Genomic DNA, 27,593 nt, shown 5'->3' on the forward strand with positions numbered 1-27,593 from the left:
TTGCTCTTAAAGGGACATATTTCGCTCTTAAAGGGACCAAGGTCGCTCCTAAAGGGACCCAGGTCACTCTTAAAGGGACCCAGGTCGCTCTTAAAGCACCCAGGTTGCTCTTAAAGGGACCAATTTTGCTCCTAAAGGGACCAATTTCACTCCTAAAGGGACCCAGGTCGCTCTTAAAGGGACCCAGATCATTCTTAAAGGGACCCAGGTCGCTCTTAATGGGACCCAGGTCGCTCTTAAAGGGACCAATTTCACTCCTAAAGGGACCAATTTCACTCCTAAATGGACCCAGGTCGCTCTTAAAGGGACATATTTCGCTCTTAAAGGGACCAAGGTCGCACTTAAAGGGACGCATTTCACTCTTACAGGGACCCAGATCGCTCTTAAAGGGACCCAGGTCGCTGTTAAAGGGACCCAGGTCGCTCTTAAAGGGACCAATTTCACTCTTAAAGGGACCCACATCGCTCTTAAAGGGACCCAGGTTGCTCTTAAAGGGACCCATTTAGCTCTTAAAGGGACCCAGATCGCTCTTACAGGGACCCATTACACTCTTAAAGGGACCCAATTCACACTTAAAAAGACCAATTTCGCTCGTAAAGAGACCCATTTTGCTCTTAAAGGGACATATTTCGCTCTTAAAGGGACCAAGGTCGCTCCTAAAGGGACCCAGGTCACTCTTAAAGGGACCCAGGTCGCTCTTAAAGCACCCAGGTTGCTCCTAAAGGGACCAATTTCGCTCCTAAAGGGACCAATTTCACTCCTAAAGGGACCCAGGTCGCTCTTAAAGGGACCCAGATCATTCTTAAAGGGACCCAGGTCGCTCTTAATGGGACCCAGGTTGCTCTTAAAGGGACCAATTTCACTCCTAAAGGGACCAATTTCACTCCTAAAGGGACCCAGGTCGCTCTTAAAGGGACATATTTCGCTCTTAAAGGGACCAAGGTCGCACTTAAAGGGACGCATTTCACTCTTACAGGGACCCAGATCGCTCTTAAAGGGACCCAGGTCGCTCTTAAAGGGACCAATTTCACTCTTAAAGGGATGATTGGTGACAGGGGATAAAAAGTTTCATTTTTAATGTCTATTTTTGAATACTTTCCTCTAATACCTGTGGGGTCAAAATGCTCACCACACCCCAAAATGAATTCTTTGAGGGGTGTACTTTCCAAAATGGGGTGACTTATTGGGAGATTTTACTCTGCGGACACTACAGGGGCACTGCAAACGCACCTGGCGCTCAGAAACTTCTGCAGCAAAATCTGCATTGAAAATGCTAATTGGCGCTCCTTCCCTTCTGAGCCCGGCTGTGTGCCCATGCAGTGATTTCTGCCCACATATGGAGTATCGTTCTACTCCGGAGAACCTGCGTTACATATATTGGGGTGACATTTCTCTCCTGTTCCTCATGAAATTGAGAAATTTCAAACTAAACGAACATATTATTGGAAGAATTCGAGTTTTTCATTTTTACTGTCTTCTTTTGAATACTTTCCTGTAATACCTGTGAGGTGAAAATGGTCACCACACACCAAGATGAATTCTTTGAGGGGTGCACTTTCCAAAATGGGGTGACTTATGGGGGGTTTCCTCTCTGCTGACACTACAGGAGCACTGCAAACGCACCTGGCGCTCAGAAACTTCTTCAGCAAAATCTGCATTGGAAAAGCTAATTGGCGCTCCCTTCCTTCTGAGCCCGGCTGTGTGCCCATACAGTGGTTTACGCCTACATATTGGGTACCGTTGTACTTAAAGAGAACCAATCACCTAAAATTAACTGTCCCTATAATAAAAGTTTCTCTCTCCCTAAGTCTATTCCTGAAGATACAGACTGCATTTACAGTCTGTATCTTATACTGTACCCAATCCTGTATACTAGTAAAAGTATTGCTGGGCGCCGCCATCTTGATGACGTCACTTGCGTTCCAGCGGTGCGTTCCAGCAGTGGAACGCAACTGACGTCATGAAGATGGCGGTGCCCGGGAATACTGCACCGCTATACAGGATTAGGTAAAGTATAAGATACAGACTGCAAAGGCAGTCTGTATCTCCATAAGGTCTACTTATAAAGATACAGACTGCCTGTGCAGTCTGTATCTTATACTTTACCTAATCCTATGTAGCAGTGTAGTGAGCCGGGCGCCATCTTGATGACTGGAACGCACCGCTGGAACGCAAATGACGTCATCAAGATGGCGCCCGGCATTACTGCACCGCTACAAAGGAGTAGGTAAAGTATAAGATACAGACTGCAAAGGCAGTCTGTATCTTTATAAGTAGACCTTATGGAGATACAGACTGCCTTTGCAGTCTGTATCTTATACTTTACCTACTCCTATGTAGCGGTGCAGTAATGCCGGGCGCCATCTTGATGACGTCATTTGCGTTCCAGCGGTGCGTTCCAGTCATCAAGATGGCGCCCGGCTTACTACACTGCTACATAGGATTAGGTAAAGTATAAGATACAGACTGCAAATGCAGTCTGTATCTTCATGAGAAAACTAATAGGTTTAATTAGGATAGATATACACAGCGATCTCGCGCTGTATAGCGCGAGATCGCTGTGTATTTACAGAGCGGCGGGCAAAGGCTCATGGGAGCTCTTCCTGCCGCTCTGCATGCCGGGAGCTTCCTGTCACGCGCCGGCTCTTTTGAAAAGAGCCGGCGCGTGACAGTGAAGAGAGACATGAATAAATTAAAAACGCGGACAGAAAATTCCTTAATTCTATTTACAAATATTAATAAAAAAGTAATTTAAATAGAATTAAGGAATAAAAAAAAAAAAAAATCTTCCGTGATTGGTTCTCTTTAAGAAAACCTGCGTTACGAATTTTGGGGTGCATTTTCTCTCATGTTCCTTTTGAAAATGAGAAACTTTAATCTAAACGTATATATTATTGGAAAATTTTAATTTTCCATTTTTTTACTGCCTAATTATGAATACTTTCCTCCAGCCCCTGTAGGGTTAAAATGCTCATTATTCCCCTAGATTAATTCTTTAAGGTGTGTAATTTCCAAAATGGGGTCACTTATGGGGGTTTTCAGGATACCAGACTTCTAAATTCATTTAAAAAAAGATCTGGTCCCTAAAAAAATCAGTTTTGGAAACTTTCACGAAAATGTGATAATTTGCTGATAAATTTCTAAGCCCCATAACACCCTAAAAAGTAAAATATGTTTACCAAATTATGCCAGAATAAAGAACACATATTGGTAATGTGACTTAGTAACTAATTTATGTGCTACGACGTTCTTTTTTTAGAAGCAGAGAATTTCTAAGTTCATAAAATGCAAATTTTTTTAATTTTTAATGATATTTTGATGTTTTTCACAAAAAACACACAAAGTAGTGACCAAATTTTGCCACTAACATAAAGTGTCATATGTGACGAAAAAACAATCTCAGAATCGATAGCATACGTTAAAGCATCACTGAGCTATAAGAGCATAAAGTGAGACAGGTCAGATTTTGAAAAATTAGCCTGGTCATTAAGGCCCGAACTAGCTGCAGCACGTAGGGGTTAAAGGGACCCTGGTTGCTCTTAAAGGGACCCATTTCGCTCTTATAGGGACCCATTTCACTCTTAAAGGGACCCATTTCGCTCTTAAAGGGACATATTTCGCTCTTAAAGAGGCATTATTTGCTCTTAAAGGGACATATTTCGCTCTTAAAGGGACATATTTTGCTCTTAAAGGGACCCAGGTCGCTCTTAAATTGACCCGGGTCGCTCTTAAAGGGACCCACGTCGCTCTTAAAGGGACCCAGATTGCTCTTAAAGGGACCCAGGTCGCTCTTAAAGGGACCCAGGTCGCTCTTAGAGGGACTCGGGTAGCTCTTAAAGGGACCCAGGTCGCTCTTAAAAGGACCCATTTCGCTCTTAAAGGGACACATTTCACTCTTAAAGGGACCCAGATCGCTCTTAAAGGGACCCAGGTCGCTCTTAAAGGGACCAATTTCACTCTTAAAGCGACCAATTTCACTCTTAAAGGGACCAATTTCACACTTATAGGAACCAATTTCACTCTTAAAGGGACCCATTTTGCTCTTAAAGGGACCCAGGTTGCTCTTAAAGGGACATATTTCGCTCTTAAAGGGACATATTCCTTTCTTAAAGGGACCCAGGTCGCCCTTAATGGGACCCAGGTTGCTCTTAATGGGACCCAGGTCGCTCTTAAAGAGACCCATTTCGCTCTTAAAGGGACATTTTTCACTCTTAAAGGGACCCAGATTGCTCTTAAAGGGACCCAGGTCGCTCTTAAAGGGACCCAGGTCGCTCTTAAAGGGACCCTGGTCGCTCTTAAAGGGACCAATTTCACTCTTATAGGAACCAATTTCACTCTTAAAGGGACCCATTTTGCTCTTAAAGGGACCCAGGTTGCTCTTAAAGGGACATATTTTGCACTTAAAGGGACATATTCCGCTCTTGATGGGACCCAGGTCGCTCTTGATGGGACCCAGGTCGCTCTTGATGGGACCCAGGTCGCTCTTAATGGGACCCAGGTCGCTCTTAAAGAGACCCATTTCGCTCTTAAAGGGACCCATTTCGCTCTTAAAGGGACCCATTTCGCTCTTAAAGGGACATATTTTGCTCTTAAAGGGACCCAGGTCTCAAAGGGACCTGGGTTGCTCTTAAAGGGACCCAAATTGCTCTTAAAGGGACCCAGGTCGCTCTTAAAGGGACCCAGGTCGCTCTTAAAGGGACCCAGGTTGCTCTTAAAGGGACCCATTTCACTCTTAAAGGGACCCAGGTTACTCTTAAAGGGACCCAGGTTACTCCTAAAGGGACCCAGGTCGCTCTTAAAGGGACCAATTTCACTCTTATAGGAACCAATTTCACTCTTAAAGGGACCCATTTTTCTCTTAAAGGGACCCATTTTGCTTTTAAAGGGACCCAGGTTGCTCTTAAAGGGACCCGGGTTTCTCTTAAAGGGACATATCTATGCTGCAGAGATTTCAATGAGAGATCAAAGTATATATACTAGAAGTCCCCTAGGGGGACCCTAGGTCGCCCTTAATGGGACCCAGGTTGCTCTTAATGGGACCCAGGTCGCTCTTAAAGAGACCCATTTCGCTCTTAAAGGGACATTTTTCACTCTTAAAGGGACCCAGATTGCTCTTAAAGGGACCCAGGTCGCTCTTAAAGGGACCCAGGTCGCTCTTAAAGGGACCCTGGTCGCTCTTAAAGGGACCAATTTCACTCTTATAGGAACCAATTTCACTCTTAAAGGGACCCATTTTGCTCTTAAAGGGACCCAGGTTGCTCTTAAAGGGACATATTTTGCACTTAAAGGGACATATTCCGCTCTTGATGGGACCCAGGTCGCTCTTGATGGGACCCAGGTCGCTCTTGATGGGACCCAGGTCGCTCTTAATGGGACCCAGGTCGCTCTTAAAGAGACCCATTTCGCTCTTAAAGGGACCCATTTCGCTCTTAAAGGGACATATTTTGCTCTTAAAGGGACCCAGGTCTCAAAGGGACCTGGGTTGCTCTTAAAGGGACCCAAATTGCTCTTAAAGGGACCCAGGTCGCTCTTAAAGGGACCCAGGTCGCTCTTAAAGGGACCCAGGTTGCTCTTAAAGGGACCCATTTCACTCTTAAAGGGACCCAGGTTACTCTTAAAGGGACCCAGGTTACTCCTAAAGGGACCCAGGTCGCTCTTAAAGGGACCAATTTCACTCTTATAGGAACCAATTTCACTCTTAAAGGGACCCATTTTTCTCTTAAAGGGACCCATTTTGCTTTTAAAGGGACCCAGGTTGCTCTTAAAGGGACCCGGGTTTCTCTTAAAGGGACATATCTATGCTGCAGAGATTTCAATGAGAGATCAAAGTATATATACTAGAAGTCCCCTAGGGGGGCTTCTAGTATATGTGAAAAAAAAAAAAAAATGTTGTTCATAGTAAAAAGCCCCCTCCCCTAATAAAAGTCTGAATCACCCCCCTTTTCCCAGGTTTTAAATAAAAGTAAACAAATAAATAAATAAACATGTTTGGTATCGCCGCGTGCGTAATCGCCCGAACTATTAATTAATCACATTCCTGATCTCGCACGGTAAATGGCGTCAGCGCAAAAAAATCCCAAAGTGCAAAATTGCGCATTTTTGGTATCGCATCAAATTTTGATTTCGCATCAAATCCAGAAAAAATGTAATAAAAAGCGATCAAAAAGTCGTATATGAGCAATCAAGGTACCGATAGAAAGAACACATCATGGCGCAAAAAATGACACCTGACACAGCCCCATAGACCCAAGAATAAAAGCGTTATAAGCCTGGAAATGGAGCGATTTTAAGGAACGTATATTTGTTAACAATGGTTTTAATTTTTTATAGGCCATCAGATACAATAAAAGTTATACATGTTATATATCGTTTTAATTGTAACGACTTGTGGAACATGCATAACAAGTCAGTTTTACCCCAGGGCGAATGGCGTAAAAACACAGTTCCCCCAAATAAAGGAAATGCGTTTTTTTTTTCAATTTCACCACACTTTGAATTTTTTTCTGGTTTCGTAGTGTACCAAATGCAAAAATTCAGCCTGTCATTGCAAAGTACAATTAGTGACGCAAAAAATAAGGGCTCATATTGGTTTCTAGGTTTCTAGGTGGAAAAATGCAAGTGCTATGGCCTTTTAAACACAAGGAGGAAAAACCGAAAATGAAAATGGGCCCCGTCCTTAAGGGGTTAAAGGGACCCATTTCACTCTTAAAAGGACCCAGATAGCTCTTAAAGAGACCCAGGTCACTCTTAAAGGGACCCGGATCGCTCTTTAAGGGACCCAGGTCACTCTTAAAGGGACCCAGGTCACTCTTAAAGGGACCCAGGTCGCTCTTAAAGGGACCCAGGTCGCTCTTAAAGGGACCAATTTCACTCTTAAAGCGACCAATTTCACTCTTAAAGGGACCAATTTCACTCTTATAGGAACCAATTTCACTCTTAAAGGGACATATTCCGCTCTTAAAGGGACCCAGGTCGCTCTTAATGGGACCCATTTCGCTCTTAAAGGGACCCATTTTGCTCTTAAAGGGACCCAGGTTGCTCTTAATGGGACCCAGGTCGCTCTTAATGGGACCCAGGTCGCTCTTAAAGGGACCCATTTCGCTCTTAAAGCGACCCATTTCGCTCTTAAAGGGACCCATTTAGCTCTTAAAGGGACCCAGGTCGCTTTAAAAGGGACATATTTCCCTCTTAAAGGGACATTTTTTTTTCTCTTAAAGGGACCCAGGTCGCTCTTAAAGGGACCCAAGTCGCACTTAAAGGGACCCAGGTCGCTCTTAAAGGGACCGAATTGGGTCCCTTTAAGAGCGACTTGGGTCCCTTTTAAGAGCGACTTGGGTACCGTCCCTTTAAGAGCGACTTGGGTACCGTCCCTTTAAGAGCAACTTGGGTACCGTCCGTTTAAGAGCGCCTTGGGTACTGTCCCTGTAAGAGTGACTTATGTAATTCCTTTTACACAGCGGCTTGGGTACCATCCATTTAAGAGCTGCTAGGGTACGATCCCTTTAAGGGCAGCTTGGGTACCGTCCCTTTAAGATCGGCTTGGGTACCGTCCCTGCTACATGGCTTCCTCAGCTCTGCTATTTTACTGACTAAACTCTGCTACTTATAATGGTAAAGATCATTGCTCGGTTACCATGACAATCTTACTCATGTCAGTGAGACAAAATCGTTAAGGACCTTCCATATATTACATCTTCTATTGGCCAATAGTGGACATGCGACTGTGGATGGTGTGATACATTGCCTGACAAGACCTTAGAGTTCCTATTGGCTGCTATATTTCAGCTATTTGCATATGTGCTGTGATTGGCTGTTAGCAGTTAGAGTGTGACCACTATTTTCAGTGGGCCGTTATTTTCTATGGGAAATTCGGGGTCTTTAAACGTAAATTTCTTAAAAACACCAAATCTGATCTAAACGAAAAATAGATAGCACACCCTAACACCGCAGGAGGCTTTGAAACGCAGTTTGAACGGAGTCTGTGCGCAAAGCGGTTCGGGCTGTATTACTCGCAGAAAAACGGCTGGAAGAAACAAAAGGAGAAGAAGAAAAAGAATACGGATTACAATATAGTGCTTTTCAAGCACTATAATTAAACACAGCTTAAGCTTTTATCAGACATGAGATAATTTGGTTAAATGAAATCTGTCTAGGATCCCCATACACATTAGTGAACAATCTGTGCAGGTCCAGATAACCATCTAATTTGTATGGAGGCCTCAGAATACATGAAAGTTTGGTTCATGTATATGTGGGAATTAGGTGAGAGAGCTGTCAAACAAACATTAAAGGCTATGTTCCCCCACAGTATTTTTGCTCAGCATTGTGATCAGTATTTTGCAACTAAAACCAGGAGTGAATTAAAAACAAAGAAAGGCTATGTTCATATACTATTACTAAATTGAGTGGATGGCTACCATTTAATGGTAAATAACAGCTGTTATTTGCCATTAAATAATGGCCATCCATTCAATGTTAATAGTGTATGAACGTAGCCTTTCTGTGTTTTCAATCCACTCCTGGTTTTGGTTGCAAAATACTGACCAAAATGCTGAGCAAAAATACTGTGTGGGAACATAGCCTTAGGTTAGCTTCACACAAACTGTTTCGCAGCAGGTTTGAGCTAAATAACTGAACACAGCATCAAATCTGCTGTAGATCTGCTGCGGATCGTGTACATGTGAATGTACCCTAAGGCTATGTTCACACACCGTATCTTTTCGTAAAAGTATGGCCGTTGTCGCAACTTGCAATCGGCAACAACAGCCGTATTTTTTACGAATAAATACATGTCCTATTTCTTTATGGGATCCCAGCCGGAGCGTATAATTATAACATACGCTCCCACCAGGATCCCTCGCGGCTCCGCAAACAACTGACATGTCAGTTTTCTGCGGCCACTATTCAGTGAATAGCGGCTGTAGAAAGCCCTGTCAGTGCACACTATGAAGCGAGCAGCTGCGGCCGCAAGCTTCATAGTGTGCTGTGGGGAGTTCTAATGCAGGCGCGCACAGATGCTCCCGCATCAGAACTCTGTGGCGTGAAAGATTATCTGGCCGGTACTGCATTACCAGCAGGGATGATCTTTTCAGAGACTAGCTGCTCCGTGACTGGTTGGTCTCTTACACCATGTGAACAAGGTGTATAGTCACCTGAAAGGGGTACTTTGACATCAGAGAGAAGTCAGAAAATGTCAAATTAACCTGAAAGTGTTGTGCTGAGCGTAAATATTAATCAATGTCCGCTGCCTGGCTTGTAGTTCAAGCTTGTGTCATCATCACAATGTATTAGCCCATACATATAGATTCCAAAACAGGGTGACCACTTTAAATGCCTTGGAGCGTGGCCAATATGGAACCAACCAGATACTTCAAGATACAGTGCTTGGAATTTGTTCACAAAAGCAGAATGAGCACCTCGTTTTGACACTTTACCAGTGCTTTCCTTAGGGCCCTATTCCACTGGACGATTATCGTTCAGATTATCGTTAAATCGTTCGAATCTAAACGATAATCGTTCGGTTGAAATGCAGTTAACGATTAACGACCGAACGAGAAATCGTTGATCGCTTTATAAGACCTGGACCTATTTTTATCGTTGCTCGTTCGCAAATCGTTCGCGTTGAATAAGACATCGTTCGGTCGTTCGCAATAGATACGAATGCAATAGCGAATAAATAGCGAAGAAAAAACGATCGCAATTACGATCATAAGTAACGATTATCGTTCAATGGAAATGAGTGAACGTTTTCAGGTCTTTCGCAATAGTGGTCGTTTGCGATCGTTAATCGTTAATGATATGCAAACGATAATCGTCCAGTGGAATAGGGCCCTTAGGCTCCTAATAGCTATTCAATTAAGACATTCTTATATCTCCTATACACCCCATATGGAGGACGGAAGAGGCAGAAGCATGGCGATGCAAACATAAATTACCAGCTTCCGTACTAACCATACAAAATACAGCAAGTAGCCATAGAGCCGGAGTCAGTGTTAGGAAAATAAATTAATTAATTTATCAGCAATAAGAGACTTCAAAACTGGTCAGATGTATCTAAAAAAAACAACAAAAAAGTTATCAAAAATAGACTAAGATTTCTAAGTCTGAAGTCTGACTGAAGAGACATCTATATCATAAAAATCAAAGTCTGTCTGTCCCGTATAGACTTCCAAACGCCTGAACAGTTTGACCCCAAATTTGGCACACAGATACATTGGATGCCCGTGAAGGTTATTGCGAAGGTCCCCCCCCCCCCCCACCACCAGATGTACAGGAGGGGAGGGGGAGGCGGAAAAGCGGTGCCCCATAGAGATGAATGGGAAAATCTCCTCACTGCAAACACAGGTGCTATAATTAGCTGCATGTCTCCAGCAATAAACGTCAGTTGGGATCTTAGCAACCAATAGGATTACTGCTTTCATTTTCACAGGGAGCTGGAAACTAAATGGTTGCTAGGGAAGCTGCCTCACGACATCCACAGAAATAACTGGTAGACCCCCTACTCCAACTATACAGTACATGTATACAGGACCCCCTAATCCATCTATACAGTACATGTATACAGGACCCCCTACTCCATCTATACAGTACATGTATACAGGGCCCCCTACTCCATCTATACAGTACATGTATATACAGGGCACTACAGGTATACAGGACCCCCTACTCAATCTATACAGTACATGTATATACAGGGCACTACAGGTATACAGGACCCCCTACTCCAACTATACAGTACATGTATATACAGAACCCCCTACTCCATCTGTACAGTACATGTATATACAGAACCCCCTACTCCATCTGTACAGTACATGTATACAGGACTCGCTACTCCATCTATACAGTACATGTATACAGGACCCCCTACTCCATCTATACAGTACATATATACAGGACCCCCTACTCCATCTATACAGTATATGTATACAGGACCCCCTACTCCATCTATACAGTACATGTATATACAGGGCCCCCTACTCCATCTATACAGTACATGTATACAGGACCCCCTACTCCATCTATACAATACATGTATACAGGACCCCCTACTCCATCTATACAGTACATGCATACAGGACATCCTACTCCACCTATACAGTACATGGATGAAGGGGTAGAATGGCACTGTGTTGACTTGCAGTCAATAAGCTTCAAGCTCGAGACTCAGGTAACCGACCCCCGGTACCTTCAGGACAGTAATGTAGAAAGGGAAGAGACGGCACTCCGGAATAAAGTGAAGGTGTATTTTATTCACCCAACACGTGTGGGGTAAATAAAATACACCTTCACTTTATTCCGGAATGCCGTCTCTTCCCTTTCTACATTACTATACCGTACATGTATACAGGGCCCCCTACTCCATCTATACAGTACATGTATACAGGACAGTATTACCAGCTGCTGCTGCCCTAAGCACTAAACCTGAAGATGCCCCATCCTCACTCACCAATTAGCATCAGGATAGGTAGGTAATAGCTCCACACATAGTAACATAGTAACATAGTAACATAGTAAATAAGGTTGAAAGAAGACAAGAGTCCATCAGGTTCAACCTAGGAAAATCCTACTGTGTTGATCCAGGAAGGCGAAAAACCCCTATGAGGCAGAAGACAAACGCCCCACCACAGGGAGAAACTCCCCCCCCCCCCCTCCCCCCTCCCCCGACTGCAATGGCAACCAGAACAATCCCCGGATCAACGTATCACCAGAAATCTAATGCCCATAACTTGTAATATTATATTGTTCAAGAAAAGCATCCAGGCCTCCCTTGAACTTATTTACTGAATCAGCCATGACAACATCATGTGGCAGAGAGTTCCACAGTCTTACCGCTCGTACAGTAAAGAACCCGCGTCGATGCTGATGATGAAATCTTCTTTCCTCTAGACGTAGAGGATGCCCCCTTGTCATTGTTACAGACCTAGGAGTAAAAAGACCACTACAAAAATCTCTGTACTGTCCATTCATATATTTGTACATTGTGATCAGATCGCCCCTAAGACGTCTTTTTTCTAGCGTAAATAACCCCAAGCGTGATAACCTGTCCTGGTACTGTAACCCACCCATTCCCTTAATGACCTTTGTTGCCCTCCTCTGCACCCGCTCTAGGTCAGCTGTGTCCTTCTTATATACCGGTGCCCAAAACTGTACACAGTATTCCAAGTGTGGTCTGACCAGTGATTTATAAAGAGGCAAAACTATGTTCTCATCTTTAGCATCTATACCTCTTTTGATGCATCCCATTATTTTATTAGCCTTGGCAGCTGCTGCCTGGCACTGATCACTAAAGTTGAGTTTACTGTCCACCAATACCCCCAGGTCCTTTTCGGAAGTAGTTTTACCCAGTGTTTTATTATTTAGCACATAACTGTACTTATTATTTCTATGGCCCAAATGCATAACCTTACATTTATCCACATTAAACTTCATTTGCCATTTCTCCGCCCAAGCCTCTAGCTTCTCCAAATCCCTCTGTAATATGATATTATCCTCCTCTGTACTGATTACTTTACCCAGTTTAGTATCATCTGCAAAAATGGAGATTCTGCTCTGTAGCCCCTCTACAAGATCATTAATAAAAATATTAAAAAGAAGTGGACCCAACACTGACCCCTGTGGTACCCCACTAGTAACTAAAACCCAATCTGAATATGTTCCATCAATGACCACCCTCTGTTTTCTATCACACAACCAGTTACTTACCCATTTGCATACGTTTTCCCCGAGTCCCAGCATCCTCATTTTGTAGACCAACCTTTCATGCGGCACAGTATCAAATGCCTTTGAAAAGTCCAGATACACAACATCCACAGCCTCCCCCAGGTCCAGTCTATAACTTACCTCTTCATAGAAGCCGATCAGATTAGTCTGACAGGACCGATCCCTCATAAATCCATGCTGGTGCTGAGTCATAAGATTATTTTCATTAAGATACTCCAGTATAGCATCTCTTACAATCCCCTCAAATACTTTACCTACTATAGATGTTAGACTTACGGGCCTGTAGTTTCCAGGATCGCTCCTTGACCCCTTCTTGAATATTGGTACCACATTAGCTATGCGCCAGTCCTGTGGAAGAATCCCTGTCGTAATAGAATCTTTAAATAATAGGAATAACGGTCTGTCTAACACAGTATTTAATTCTTGCAAAACTCTAGGATGGATACCTTCTGGGCCCGGTGACTTATGGATTTTAATATTTTTAAGGCGTTTCCCCACTTCTTGTTGTGTTAGGCAGGTGAGATTTATGGGAGGATTAACATTATCCCTAGTCATATCGTCTGTTATGGGATTCTCCTCTGTGAATACAGTAGAGAAGAATGTATTTAGTAGATTGGCCTTTTCCTCTTCCCCCTCCACCATTACACCCAGATTATTTTTGAGGGGACCAACATTTTCGGTTTTAAGTCTTTTGTTATTTATATAGGTGAAGAACATTTTGGGATTTGTTTTACTTTCTTTGGCTATCCTTCTTTCTGTTGCTATTTTTGCTTCTTTTATTTGCGTTTTACACATTCTATTCTTCTGTCTATAGTTGCTCAATGCTTCCCCACTACCTTCTTGTTTTAGTTGTCTGAATGCTTGTTTCTTATCATTTATTGCACCCCTTACAGCTGTAGTTAACCACATTGGATTTCTCTTATTTCTACTACGTTTATTCCCATATGGTATGTGTCGTTCACACGATTTACCCAGGATGCTCTTAAATATGTCCCATTTCTCTTGTGTACTTTTATTTCTGAAGGCATTGTCCCAGTCTATGTTCCCAAGGTCCTCTCTTAGTTTTTGGAAATTAGCCTTCCTGAAATTTAATGTTTTTGTAGCCCCTTTGCTAATCATTTTATTGAAGGATAATTGAAAACTTACTATGTTATGGTCACTATTACCTAGGTGACCCCCCACCTCTATTTTTGATATTCTGTCTGGCCTATTGGTTAAGATCAGGTCCAGAAGGGCCCCCCCTCTTGTTGGTTCCTCTACTAGTTGGGAAAGGTAATTATCTTTTACTATTTCCAAAAACACGCTTCCCTTCCTGGAGCTGCAGGTTTCTGCTTTCCAGTTGATATTTGGGTAGTTAAAGTCCCCCATAATAATGACTTCCCCCTGCTTCGCTGCCGCATCTATTTGTCTTATAAGAAGATTTTCTGATTCTTCCACTATACTTGGCGGTTTATAAATCACTCCTATAAGAATTTTATTATTCTTCGTCCCTCCCCTTATTTCTACCCAAAGAGACTCCACATTATCATCACATATATCCTCCCGCAGAATAGGCTTAAGGCATGATTTAACATATAGACAGACCCCTCCCCCTTTCTTATTTTTACGGTTATTTCTGAATAGACTATAACCCTGGATATTAACGGCCCAGTCATAGGTCTCATCCAGCCATGTCTCGCTTATCCCCACTATATCATATTTCTCTTCAACCATTATGAGTTCTAATTCCTCAGCTTTATTAGTGAGGCTTCGAGCATTAGTATACATACATTTAATATATTTGTCCATATTCCCTTTCCTTTTATCACTAGTGACTATTCTAACCCCTCCCGCCGCTCCACCCCCAGTTCCATAATCCATAATCACATTTAACACAGCCACACCAGGCCTTACCAATACCGCCATACTGTGACTGGATAACACTGTCATACCAGACCTGACCAATACCGCCATACTGTAACTGGATAACACCGCCACACCAGGCCTGACCAATACCACCTTACTGTGACTGGATAACACTGTCATACTACACCTGAACAATACCGCCATACTATGACTGGATAACACTGCCATACCAGACCTGACCAATACCGCCATACTGTGACTGGGTAACACTGCCATACCAGACCTGAGCAATACCGCTATACTGTGACTGGATAACACCACTATACCAGACCTGACCAATACCGCCAAACTGTGACTGGGGAACACCGCCACACCATACCTGACCAATACCGCCATACTGTGACTGGATAATACCACCATACCAGACCTGACCAATACCGACCCACTGTTACTGAATAACACTGCCATACCAGACCTGACCAATACCGCCATACTGTGAATGGATAACACCGCTATACCAGAACTGACCAATACCGCCATACCCCCCTCAAAAAGACACCAGATTTTCTGGCAAGTCTGAACGGGAGGGTACTGCCCCTCTTCAAGGTGATACCACTACAGGTATACAGGACCTCCACCAACTTTATACTTCAGGTATACAGGACCTCCACCAACTATATACTACAGGTATACAGGACCCCAAAACTATACACTATAGGTATACAGGAACTCCACCAACTATATACTACAGGTATATAGGACCCCAAACTATACACTACAGGTATACAGGACCTCAAAACTATACACTACAGGTATACAGGACCTCCACCAACTCTATACTACAGGTATACAGCACCTTCACCAACTCTATACTACAGGTATACAGGACCCCAAACTTTACACTACAGGTATATAGGACCTCCACCAACTATATAATACAGGTATACAGGACCCCAAACTATATTTTACAGATTTACAGGAACCCAAAACTATACACTACAGGTATACAGGACCTCCACCAACTATATAATACAGGTATACAGCACCCCCACCAACTTTATACTACAGGTATACAGGACCCCAAAGCTATACACTACAGGTATACAGGAACTCCAACAACTATATACTACAGGTATTTAGGACCCCAAACTATACACTACAGGTATACAGGACCCCAAAACTATACACTACAGGTATATAGGACCTCCACCAACTCTATACTACAGTTATACAGAACCCTCAAACTATGCACTAAAGGAATACAGGACCGCCGAACTATATACTACAGGTATACAAGACCTCCACCAATTATACACTACAGGTATCCAGGACCCTCAAACTATAAACTACTGGTATAAAAGACCTCCACCAACTATACATTACAGGTATACAGCACCAAATATACAGTACAGATATACAGGACCTTCACCAACTATACACTGCAGGTATACAGGACCTCCCTCAACTATACACTACAGGTATACAGCCCCCCCCCAACTACACACTACAGGTATACAGGACCCCCCAACTATACACTATAGGTATACAGCCCGCCCAACTATGCACTACAGATATGGGAGACCCCTAAAAACTATACACTGTGGGTATACAGAACCCCTCCAGCTATGCACTACAGGTATACACTAATTCCACTGATTAACTCAGATGAAACAATACCTTTAGCTTGGCCTCCTGGGCACCTTAGAACAAATCTAATTAACACACTGACACTTTATACCCGGGCAGCGCCGGGTACATTTTCTAGTACAATATAAGAACGGGTTGTACCTGGTTTCCCCCACAAAAAAAAAAGTATAAATGTCGTAATTTCTCTAGTAAAGAAATTAATGCTTCGGCTACTTTTATTTTAAATTCTAATCAGGCAATGTGCACAAACTGTATACAGGCCCAATAATGAATGGGTTTGGCTGTCTCGCTGGACAGGCAAGGTCCTAGTCGCGCCACAGGCAGGATAAGCACAGGGGTAGGGAAACACCTGTCATCAGCTAAAAAGAGTCAGAATTAAAGCAATTCTGTGCCCACAGTCTTCCCCCCCAAACTGCTTGTACCTTTAGATAGCTGTTTTTAATCCAAGAACTGTCCTGAGGTCCGTTGGGCAGGTGATGCAGTTATTGTCCTAAAAAACAACTTTTAAACTTGCAGCCCTTTGTCGAATTGGCGTGGCCTAGAGTGTCTATGCCCTAGGCTTACACCGCCCCTCTATCTCTCCTCCCCACCCTCTTCACCATTAGGAATGCCCCAGACAGCATTTTTCTTATTCATCAATTTTCTGAAAACTGCACAGGTGCCTTAACGATCCAGCACATGTGCAGTGTTCAGACAGGTGATAATTAGGAGAAATACTGCTTGGGGGCATTCCTAATGGTAAAGAGGGCGAGCAAGAGGGACGGAGGGATGCTAGAGATGAGCGAATACTTTTCGATCAAACAGCTATTCATTTGAATAGTACGCTTTTCAAGGTATTCGACTGCAGTCAAATATTCGAGCTAAAACGCAGTAAAAATTCGATTCGTCCTCCCACACCCCCTGGCGCTTTTTTCCAGCCAATAAACATGCAGGGGGTAGGGGTAGGGACAGGCACTAGGAATAGGCAGGACTTTTTTGGCGCAGATGGGGCAGATCGGCGTAAAAATATTTGCAAATGGTATTTTTGCGAAAATTTTGTTCACATCTGCCCCTTCTGCGCCAGTGGGGCAGAGAGGGGGTGCGGCAGCACGCAGAGGGGGCGTGGCCTCTGTGTGCACTGAATTTATAATTTTTCCGGTGGATTAAAATTTTCGCACTGACTGGCTCCATGTGCTCGGGATTTATATAGAGGCAATGCACCTCTACATAAATCCCCTGAGCTACGGGGACATTTCTAAGCCTGGCGTAAAAAACTCCTGACTTCATAAATATCCCCCAGTGTGTATACACCAAAGTTCGGGTTCGTATGAACCTAAACTATCGGCTTCTGATTTCCGCTGTCTGCAGCCTCCGTAAACAGGGTGGATACAGCGTTAGGACCACCTGGAAAACTGGGATACAGCCTATGCCAATGTCTGTATGCCAGTTTTCCGGGCAGTCCATAAGGCTGTATCCACCCTGTTCACGGAGGCTGCAGACAGCGAGAATCAGAAGCCGATAGTTTAGGTTCATACGAACCCGAACTTTGGCAAATTCGCTCATCTCTAGTCAGCAGGCCGTGCTCAAGCTTATCAGCCTGGGTAATAAGAAGCACAGCGCCCAGAGGTCAAGGATGCCATCTTACAGCAGGCAGAAATTTGGCTGTCGCCGCTGCAGCTGGGACCAGGTATGGTCGTGTGTGATAATGGCCTTAACTTAGTGGCAGCTCTGGAGCTTGGAGAACTCCAACAGGTTCCACGCCTGGCCCACGTTTTTAACTTGGTGGTGCAGCGCTTTTTAAAGACCTACCCGACCTGCCGGAGCTACTGGTGAAAGTGCAGCACCTGTGTGCCCACTTTTCTGAAGTCCACCGTGGCGGCTGCTAGCCTTAAAAAGCTCCAAAAACATCTGCATTTGCCCAAGCACCGGCTGTTGTGCGATGTCACCACTCGCTGGAATTCTACATATCATATGTTGTCCAGGGTGTGTGAGCAGAAGAGACTTCTCATGGAATACCAGCTCAGCTCCAAAACCCACGGGTGCCTTTAACTCCACTCCCTCAGTTTGCCAACCATGAGTGGCCATGGATGGCAGACTTATGCAAAGTTTTAAGGATATTCGAGGAGTCCACCAAGAGGGTCAGCTGCGACGATGCCATAGTTAGCATAACCATCCCACTCCTATGCAACGTTAAAGAATCCCTCATCACCATCAGGGACAATGCCTTGCATGCATAGGAGGCGGGGATAGGAGGAGACGTGATGGAGCTAGACATTCACATTACACTCCTGTCAGCTTCTCAGGGTCGATTCCTGGAGGAGGAAGAGAAGGAGGGGGCTGTTGGCCACACTGTCGGCGAGGCTAGCGGTGCAGTTGTGTGCGTCCCATTGGTCCAGCGAGGAGGGGGAGAAGGGAAGGAAGAGAAGGAAATATTGAGCGATCCTTCTGGTGGGGGCAGCGAAGTGATGCCAATTCACAGCCTGGCACACATGGCTGAATTTATGCTGGGCTGCTTTGCGAGGGACAAACGCTTTGTCCACATAATGTGAAGCAAAAAATACTGGGTTTTCGGAATGCTGGACCACCGGTATAAAAATAATGTCTCCTCGTTCATTCCAGTAGAGGAAAGGACCACCAGACTACTTGAGTACTAGAGGGAACTGCTGCAGAATATGATGGAGCGGTAACTTTAGACAGTAACTGTAGGTTATTGTCACTTTTATTAAATGCATCAGCTGTTTCTACAGCTGATACGGGTCCGACTTTACTGAAGCAGTCAAAGCGACCACTGCTTCCACGTATTCCAGGCTTTTCCATTGCCTCAAAAAATAAAAGGACTGCTGTTTGGCTGAACAGCATGGGGAAAGAGACTCTATTGCCGTTTAAAGTAATCCCCACACCAACTTTGCGTGGATATATATGCAATATACTGTATACACGTGAGCAATTCACATCACTGGCTGGGCAATATATAACTCTACAAAGAATTGTATTTTACAGTACAGTACATTGTACTGAATAAACAAAAAACAAACAAATGCTAATATTACACACCACCTAATACCGCTAGACCAAAAGGTATACTTCTACTTTACGTTCATGTACCCAGGAATGCTTCCCCTGCTGTCCCATATGAATTCCAGAGGTGTTTCCTGAGATTTCATTGTGCACTTGGTGAACTCCTAGTGGTCAAATCTTGATTTCCAGGTCCCAAGGATTTTTCTCCCATAGACTATGGGATTCGATATTCGTTCAAATAGTCTAATATCGGGAGCTATTCGAATCCAATCCAATCGATTCGAATATTTCACTATTCGCTCATCTCTAGGCCACGCCAATTTGACACTGCTTGAGCTATATTTAATAATCCACTTTTTAAACTAGGCAACATGGTAGTGCTTTAATCTAATGGTTCCCAGGTTTCCAGGGTCAAGGGAGGACCAATCATGTATATCTTGTATAGTGTTATATTCTTTTATATTTATTTTTTTATTAGGCATTGGTACTTAACAATCTTATTTGTTTCATCTTCCTCTTATTCTTATTAGTGTAGATAACAGCAGTACTCCTAATGACATTGTAATGTCTATTTACCCGTTTTATCTATGTAAAATCTATCCAAATCTCATTGAAACCTCTTATATCTTATATCGCTGTTAACAAAATGTCTCACGCTTGACACTGACATGTAACTGTTTTATTTCTTAAGCTTATGCTTTGCCTATATTAATACACATACAAATTCCAAAAAACCTATTTTGTGATGTAATTTAGGGGTGAAACCCTGAAATAAACATGAAACGCCTATAGTTTCAACCTTCAAATAACAAATAAAGTTTGAATATTTATAAATAATTTTTCTTGTATTTGTTTTTTAGAGGTGGGGACTATAGATGTACTGGCTATATTGCTGTAACTTTTTTGGAATCTTCAATAAAAATACTTAAATTACCAAAAATCTAGCTGTATTTTGGTATTTATATTTAGCATGTTTTTCAGCCAAAGATATTCCACAAATTTAAGAAGAAAAATAAGTTATTTAGAGTTTTTACTTTTGCTAAGGCAGGGGGTGGGGCTGACTTTTTGGCTGTTTTTCCTTTTAAAGCAGAGGAAAACATTTTAGAACTGAAGAGGCTGGTTCTGATGATCTTTCATGTACAGGCAAAGCTTATAAGACAGGTATCAGCTGTCCAGAAAGGTGGGGGCTGTAACTATTATTTAATAATGCTATCCTACCGTTGGTTATATATGTAGGTTATTTATTTTATTTATTTTTATATTTAGTTACAATAGTAATATGTTTCTATTACAATGTTTTATTTTCTCATGGATTGCTTTTCAGCCCAGGTAGCTGTGTTCGACCTTCGATGCCCTATAATTCTTCTCGTAGTCTCCCTGATGACGTGCTCAATTTTGTAAAGTCACATACCTTGATGGAAGATTCTGTGCCCTCTGTTGGAGGGATTCCCTGGATAACACGCACACTGTCACGGTAAGGAGGATATAAATTTTTGCTTAGTCAAATATTGTGCTGAATGAATAAAAATTGTTATTTACCATTAAAGTGAATGTGACATCAGAAAATGACTGTTTTAGGCTATGTTCACACTACGAACTACGGCCGTAGTTTTGCAGGGTGAAACATAACCTTGTGTGCAATTGGATCCCGGCCGGAGCGTACACACATCGTATATGCTCCGTCTGGGATCTGTGCGGCGCTGGAAAAAACTGACAGGTCACTTTTCAGCGGCCGGAATTTCTTCCGGCCGCAGAAAGACCTGTCAGTTCACACAGTGAAGCTTCACTGTGTGCTATGGTAAACTCTGATGCGGGCGCGCGCTGATGCGCCCGCATCCGAGCCCTGTGGCCGGAAAGATCATAGGCCGGCCGTGCCGTGACCTGGCCGGGGTCACGGAACGGCCGGTCTCATACGTAGTGTGAACATAGCCTTAAAGTGACACTGTCACCCCGTTTTGCATTATGGCTTTACTACACAGATGTAAAGGGTAAATTTAGCAGTTTTCATACCTTATCTTATATCATATGTCATGGTGCTTGTTCCAGTAAAAAGTGATCTTTTATCATCTGCAGATTGTGCTATCTGGGCGGGCCTTCTTGGCTGCAGCGCCTCTTAGCCCTGCCCACATTGCCACCGTAGGCGCTGGTCATTTGCGAATAGACCTGCCACCTCAGGGGGCCGCGGGGAGCTGCGTGGGGGCTGCCAGGGGGATCACTAGATCGTCCGGGCAGCCCATAGAGGATAGCAGCGGTCTGCTGCCGTGCTCCTATTCCACGGGGCGATGGCGGCAGATCGTTGCTATCCTGGATGTTTGCCTTTAACATGTTGAAAGACAAACGACAGCAATGATCAGCCGACATCGTTCATGTCAGCTGATCGTTGTCTTCAATTATACAAGATTATTGGCCATATAGCCCAATATAGTTTAGTGTAATAGGGCTTTAGTGAAGGAGCCAGAAAGCATCTGGTTGCTCAGTCGCTTATGGAAGATAGAGATTAGGGTATGGTAGTTCCTGCTTGGAAGTGATGATAGCATCAATGATGATGCCCATCGCTGTCTCAGCTGCACCAGCCTCCTGATTGTGCTCTTCATCCACCCCCACTTGAGGGGACTTTTATCTGGCCCTCGCTATATCCATAGACCTGCATCTAACCCACCACTTCTGACATCAGCGAATTCCGGCGTTGTAAAAACTTTTTACTTCTGCCATTCAGGCCAACTTATTACCGTTACCTGCTACAGTTATTTTCTTTGTTCTGTAGTCTCATATACATTTTTTCAATTTTCCACAAAGCATCCTTGATGAACCTAGCTATCCTTACCTAACGGGGAAAACACCTGCACATTGCAGATACACATATTAATGTTTTTATCACCTCCAAGCAGGAACTACCATACCCTATTCTCTATCCTACATAAGCTACTGAGCAACCATATCTTCTCTATCTCCTTCACTTAGGGTAGGGGCAATCCCACTTGGTACAGGGGGTGCTCTATCCTAGCAGTTCATAGTCAGGCAGGGGGTAAGTACTCAGTACTCCATAATGACAAAGTGAAAATATAATGTTAGAAATTAGGGATGAGCGAACTTTTGAAAAGTTTGGTTCGATCCAGTGAACTTTCGTGAAGTTTGGATTCGGACGAACCGAACCTGAAACAAACCTTGCTATAACGGCTGAATAATTGCAGCTACAATAGTGGTTATAGTTTTGTTTAGTTGCAGTTGCTATTACAATGAAAAAAGTGGAAAAAATCTAAGTGCAAAAATAGTGGAAAAAAAATATATAATCCCACCAAATAGTCATGAGCACTGCCCCCATCTAGTATTGTGCTTACTTACTCTAGGTGACAGTATTATATTTCTTTTTTTATACTTTTAATATCATATAATACATAATAATATGTAATATAATTTCAGTGAAGCATGGGGATAAGGTACCCTTTATAATAGAATCAAAGCTCTAACACTTCTCACTTTTCTCTCACTATTTTTTTTATTTAGATTCCTATCTCTCCATATCTCTTGATTTCTCAGCCTCTTTCGCTATCTATCACCTTTGCTTCTATATCTAGCTTTCCCTGGATCTTGCTATTTGTTTTTTTTCTTTTCCTCTCTCCTGCTTCTCTCACTAACACTTTCTATTCCTTATCTATCTCTCCCTGTATCTATCTAGTTGTTTGGCAATCTATCTCTTTTCCCTCTCTATCTAATATGGAGCTTCTCTCTCTGTGTGGCAACACACTGACAAGCTGCTGTCGCCCTCAGGCACTTCAGGGGCTGTGGGGTGATGTTACACATCTTGATTTTTACAGAAAGCCAGGATACAAGGGTTTATAGGAGTAATAATCCCTTGTATCCTGGCCTATTCTGTGAAAAAGTACAGTTTTGCATCGCCATTGTTATTTTAACCAGATTTGAATGGAACTTTTTCAAAGTTTGGTTAGTTTGTGCAAAGTTCGTAACGAATCTGGTTCGTTACGGTTCGGTTCGCTCATCCCTATTAGAAATCTTTGGTAATTTATTGAAAATGAAAAATTTAAATCTTGAATTGACCTATAACTTAGTACTTAGTTGAAGCATCTTTGTCAGTAGAGATTTTGACAGCATCCAGTCGTCTTGGGTATGATGCCACAAGGCTTCCACCCTTGGATTTGGGAATTTTTTGCCACTCTTCCCTGCACATCCTCTTGACCTGTGTCAGGTTGGAGGGAAGCTGTTGTTTTTTTTTTTTATTTAATCATTTTATTTTTTCCATACAAAATTTAAGAGAAAAACATATACAATACCAACATTAGACAGAAGGATACCAATAACAATATAATCTCTTGCAGTTATGACATAATACTGTTTACCCGATCTGTTTCATTCATCGAGAGAACTTAATACACCAATTCATAATCAAGAAGAGAGATCTACTTTTCTCCATTTATTTTAACTTAATTTATCAGAGAACCTGCCAAACCGGCGACATAAACAACTCACACTAAACTTATCTAACCTGCTTGCGCCCCCTATCCTCCACAATCCTTCCCCTGTATAAAAGAGTTTCAATTATGACTCCATGACATCCAGCCCATGCTCCAGACAGCAAACCAACACCCCAACCAAACCGTTTTATGGGCATTGTTACCATTATCTCCAGCATTTTTAATCAAAAATAAACAGAACCAGCTTATCCATGCTACAAATTTTCCAAGTGGTACTCCTCGATCCTCCTGCTCCCAACCTGGGAACGTTCAGACCAACCAGCTCCACTTTCTTAATTCCACATTCATACTAGTGTCGGTGACCCCATTCTCATGAAGCCACTTGCACCTCTCCCAATCCATTCATTGACCTCCCCAACCATTTATCATAATCAGTTGGACCCACCCAAGGGATTAGGATACTATTGACATACATCTCTGGTTCTAAATAAATAAATAAATAACTAAAGTATCCATAGAGTAAAAGAAAATAAATACAAATAAACACATACATAATAATAATAAAATAAGTAATAATAATAATAAATAAAAAGTAATAATTTCAAAAAAATAAATAAATGATTACTTTCTTATTGTCACAGTATAAATGGGGCGCCACTCCGCCGTCCGTTAACGCTCCGGATGCCAAAAAAATCCCCTCCCCTCTTATCTACAATAGAGAAAGGAAAGAGCAATATACCATATCCATATCATTACTAGTTACTAATTCAGCACCGGGGAGGCAGGTCCCCCATTCCTCACTTGACTCCGATCATGCACATTACTATCCTAACTTTAATAAACAAAACAAGAAACAGATCAGTACAGACTCATCCCTCTGCCAATGTTGTATTAAAGAATCTAATGTAAACACCCAGACCCCCCCCTCCCCGGTTGGTGGCAAACAAAAGGAGGGGGGGGAAGGATTTAACTGTCACCACAAGGTATTAACTACTGCATCACCCAATAATTTTCCCATAGCTGCACATACTCCTTAAACTTTACCATAAAACACACATGTGCTGACTAATTACGGGTCCAAGTTTACACGTCATCGTGAGGTGGTCATGTGACCATGCATATCACCTGTGCTAAAGGGAGAAAAGGAATGCCAATGTTAAATATTTACGTATAATAATATAATAGATCATTTCTAAAATTCATTCCATGTGGCATTCTAGTGTCCAATCGGAATATATACTCTGCTTCTTTATAAAAAAGTTTTTTCTTCCAGTCTCCTCCACGCGGGGGGTTTGGGACTTTCTTGATACCATAGCATATAAAGCCTGCGATTTCTCCATTATGGTGTTCTAAAAAATGTTTCGTGGCTCCTGAGGCACTGAATCCAGAACCACTCCTAATGCCTTGTAGATGTTCTCCTATGCGTTTTTTCAGGGAACGTGTAGTGCATCCTACATATTTCAGGTTGCATATTGTGCATTCTATGATGTAAACAATGTGGTGGCTATTGCAGTTAATAAAATCCTGTATTTTAAATGATTGATTATTGGTGCTATTGGAGAAACTTGTTTTGGTGTCCAGATATTTACAGGTTTGACACCTGTTCGCACCACATTTGTAATTTCCCGGTATTTTATTCTTATTTTCACCATTGTCTACCATGAATGTACTGGGTGATAACATATCCCGGAGTGACCTTCCTCGTTTAGCCACACAGCGGTGTCCTTGTTCCAGGATCTCTGCCAAAACATTATCCTGTCTTAGAAGGGGTAAGTTTTTATTTAGAATTTTAACTATTTCTCCATACTCCATACTGAAACGGGTCGAGAAAGTTATTGGTGCAGTGGTGTGTTGCGATGCAGAAATTTTTTGAGGGTTTTTTTCCATAAGTAAGGTGTTTCTGTTTTTTCTGTTTACAATATTTTTTGCTCTCTTTAGAGTTCCTTGTTTGTAACCTCTTTCTTTCAAGCGTGATATGGCTTGGTTGCATTGCACATCAAAGGCTCTTTCATCGGAGCAAGACCGTTTGATTCTGGTAAGTTCTCCCACTGGTATAGATCTTAATGTGTGGTTTGGGTGGTTGCTGGTGGCATATAATATGGTATTGCCAGCGGTACTTTTGCGGTACAGGGAGGTTTGGACAATGTGCGATTTTATTGAGGACTTTAATAATATGTCCAGGAAGGGTATTTCCACTCTGTGTAGATTCGCTGTAAATTGTAGGTTATTACAGTTATTGTTGATATATTCCAAAAACATTTTCACTTGATCCTCCTTCCCTGTCCACACAATCAAAATGTCATCTATAAAGCGGCCGTACCATTTGATACGGTCGCTAAATGGGTTTTGGGCGGAGAAGATGTACTGTTCCTCCCACCATGCTACGTAGAGACCAGCCAGGGTGGGTGAGAATCTCGCGCCCATTGGGGCTCCCTGAGTCTGCAGAAAAAGCTCCCCATTGAAAACAAAAAAATTGTGTTTTAGGAGAAAAGCCGTTACCTCTATAATGTATTCCCGTAATTCGTGTGTATAATCACTGTATTTGTAGAGGTGATGCGCAAGTGCAGTCAGGGCCAAATCATGTGGGATTGATGGATATAACGAGACTACATCACAACCGCTGGCAATACCATATTATATGCCACCAGCAACCACCCAAACCACACATTAAGATCTATACCAGTGGGAGAACTTACCAGAATCAAACGGTCTTGCTCCGATGAAAGAGACTTTGATGTGCAATGCAACCAAGCCATATCGCGCTTCAAAGAAAGAGGTTACAAACAAGGAACTCTAAAGAGAGCAAAAAATATTGTAAACAGAAAAAATAGAAACACCTTACTTATGGAAAAAAACCCTCAAAAAATTTCTGCATCGCAACACACCACTGCACCAATAACTTTCTCGACCCGTTTCAGTATGGAGTATGGAGAAATAGTTAAAATTCTAAATAAAAACTTACCCCTTCTAAGACAGGATAATGTTTTGGCAGAGATCCTGGAACAAGGACACCGCTGTGTGGCTAAACGAGGAAGGTCACTCCGGGATATGTTATCACCCAGTACATTCATGGTAGACAATGGTGAAAATAAGAATAAAATAACAGGAAATTACAAATGTGGTGCGAACAGGTGTCAAACCTGTAAATATCTGGACACCAAAACAAGTTTCTCCAATAGCACCAATAATCAATCATTTAAAATACAGGATTTTATTAACTGCAATAGCCACCACATTGTTTACATCATAGAATGCACAATATGCAACCTGAAATATGTAGGATGCACTACACGTTCCCTGAAAAAACGCATAGGAGAACATCTACAAGGCATTAGGAGTGGTTCTGGATTCAGTGCCTCAGGAGACACGAAACATTTTTTAGAACACCATAATGGAGAAATCGCAGGCTTTATATGCTATGGTATCAAGAAAGTCCCAAACCCCCCGCGTGGAGGAGACTGGAAGAAAAAACTTTTTTATAAAGAAGCAGAGTATATATTCCGATTGGACACTAGGATGCCACATGGAATGAATTTTAGAAATGAATCTGTTATATTATTATACGTAAATATTTAACATTGGCATTCCTTTTCTCCCTTTAGCACAGGTGATATGCATGGTCACATGACCACCTCACGATGACGTGTAAACTTGGACCCGTAATTAGTCAGCACATGTGTGTTTTTTAACTCGTGTAGTTGATTGGTCCGTGCATCCTTTTAATGTTTCACATGTTTATTACTCCATTGTAACCATGATTAAGCGCTGCTGCGCGAAACGCGTTGGTTTTAGAATATCATTTTTAGTTTCATCATTAAAGGTTATGTTTTAATCCTTTAATCCTCTCATCTACACGTATTGGGAGTGCTGGATCTCATACCTTCATGATCGTTCTTCCAATACCCCTAATATTGCACATAAAAACTTGTTACCAATATTAATTTCAAAAAT

At 42.5% G+C, this 27,593-nt stretch overlaps 1 protein-coding gene across 6 annotated transcripts in view; it reads left to right on the forward strand.

The window, feature by feature from the left end:
• The window catches only part of SEMA6B (semaphorin 6B), a 683,939-nt gene that overhangs the window by 518,845 nt on the left and 137,501 nt on the right, over positions 1–27,593 (forward strand). For all 6 annotated transcript variants that reach the window (XM_069964532.1, XM_069964533.1, XM_069964531.1 and 3 more), the window contains one exon: positions 20,537–20,686. In XM_069964532.1, the coding sequence (XP_069820633.1) occupies positions 20,537–20,686 (150 nt within the window). The remainder of the gene's footprint in view (positions 1–20,536; positions 20,687–27,593) is intronic.

Source organism: Dendropsophus ebraccatus, chromosome 3 (assembly GCF_027789765.1).
Source record: "Dendropsophus ebraccatus isolate aDenEbr1 chromosome 3, aDenEbr1.pat, whole genome shotgun sequence".
Classification (NCBI taxonomy): Eukaryota; Metazoa; Chordata; class Amphibia; order Anura; family Hylidae; genus Dendropsophus; species Dendropsophus ebraccatus.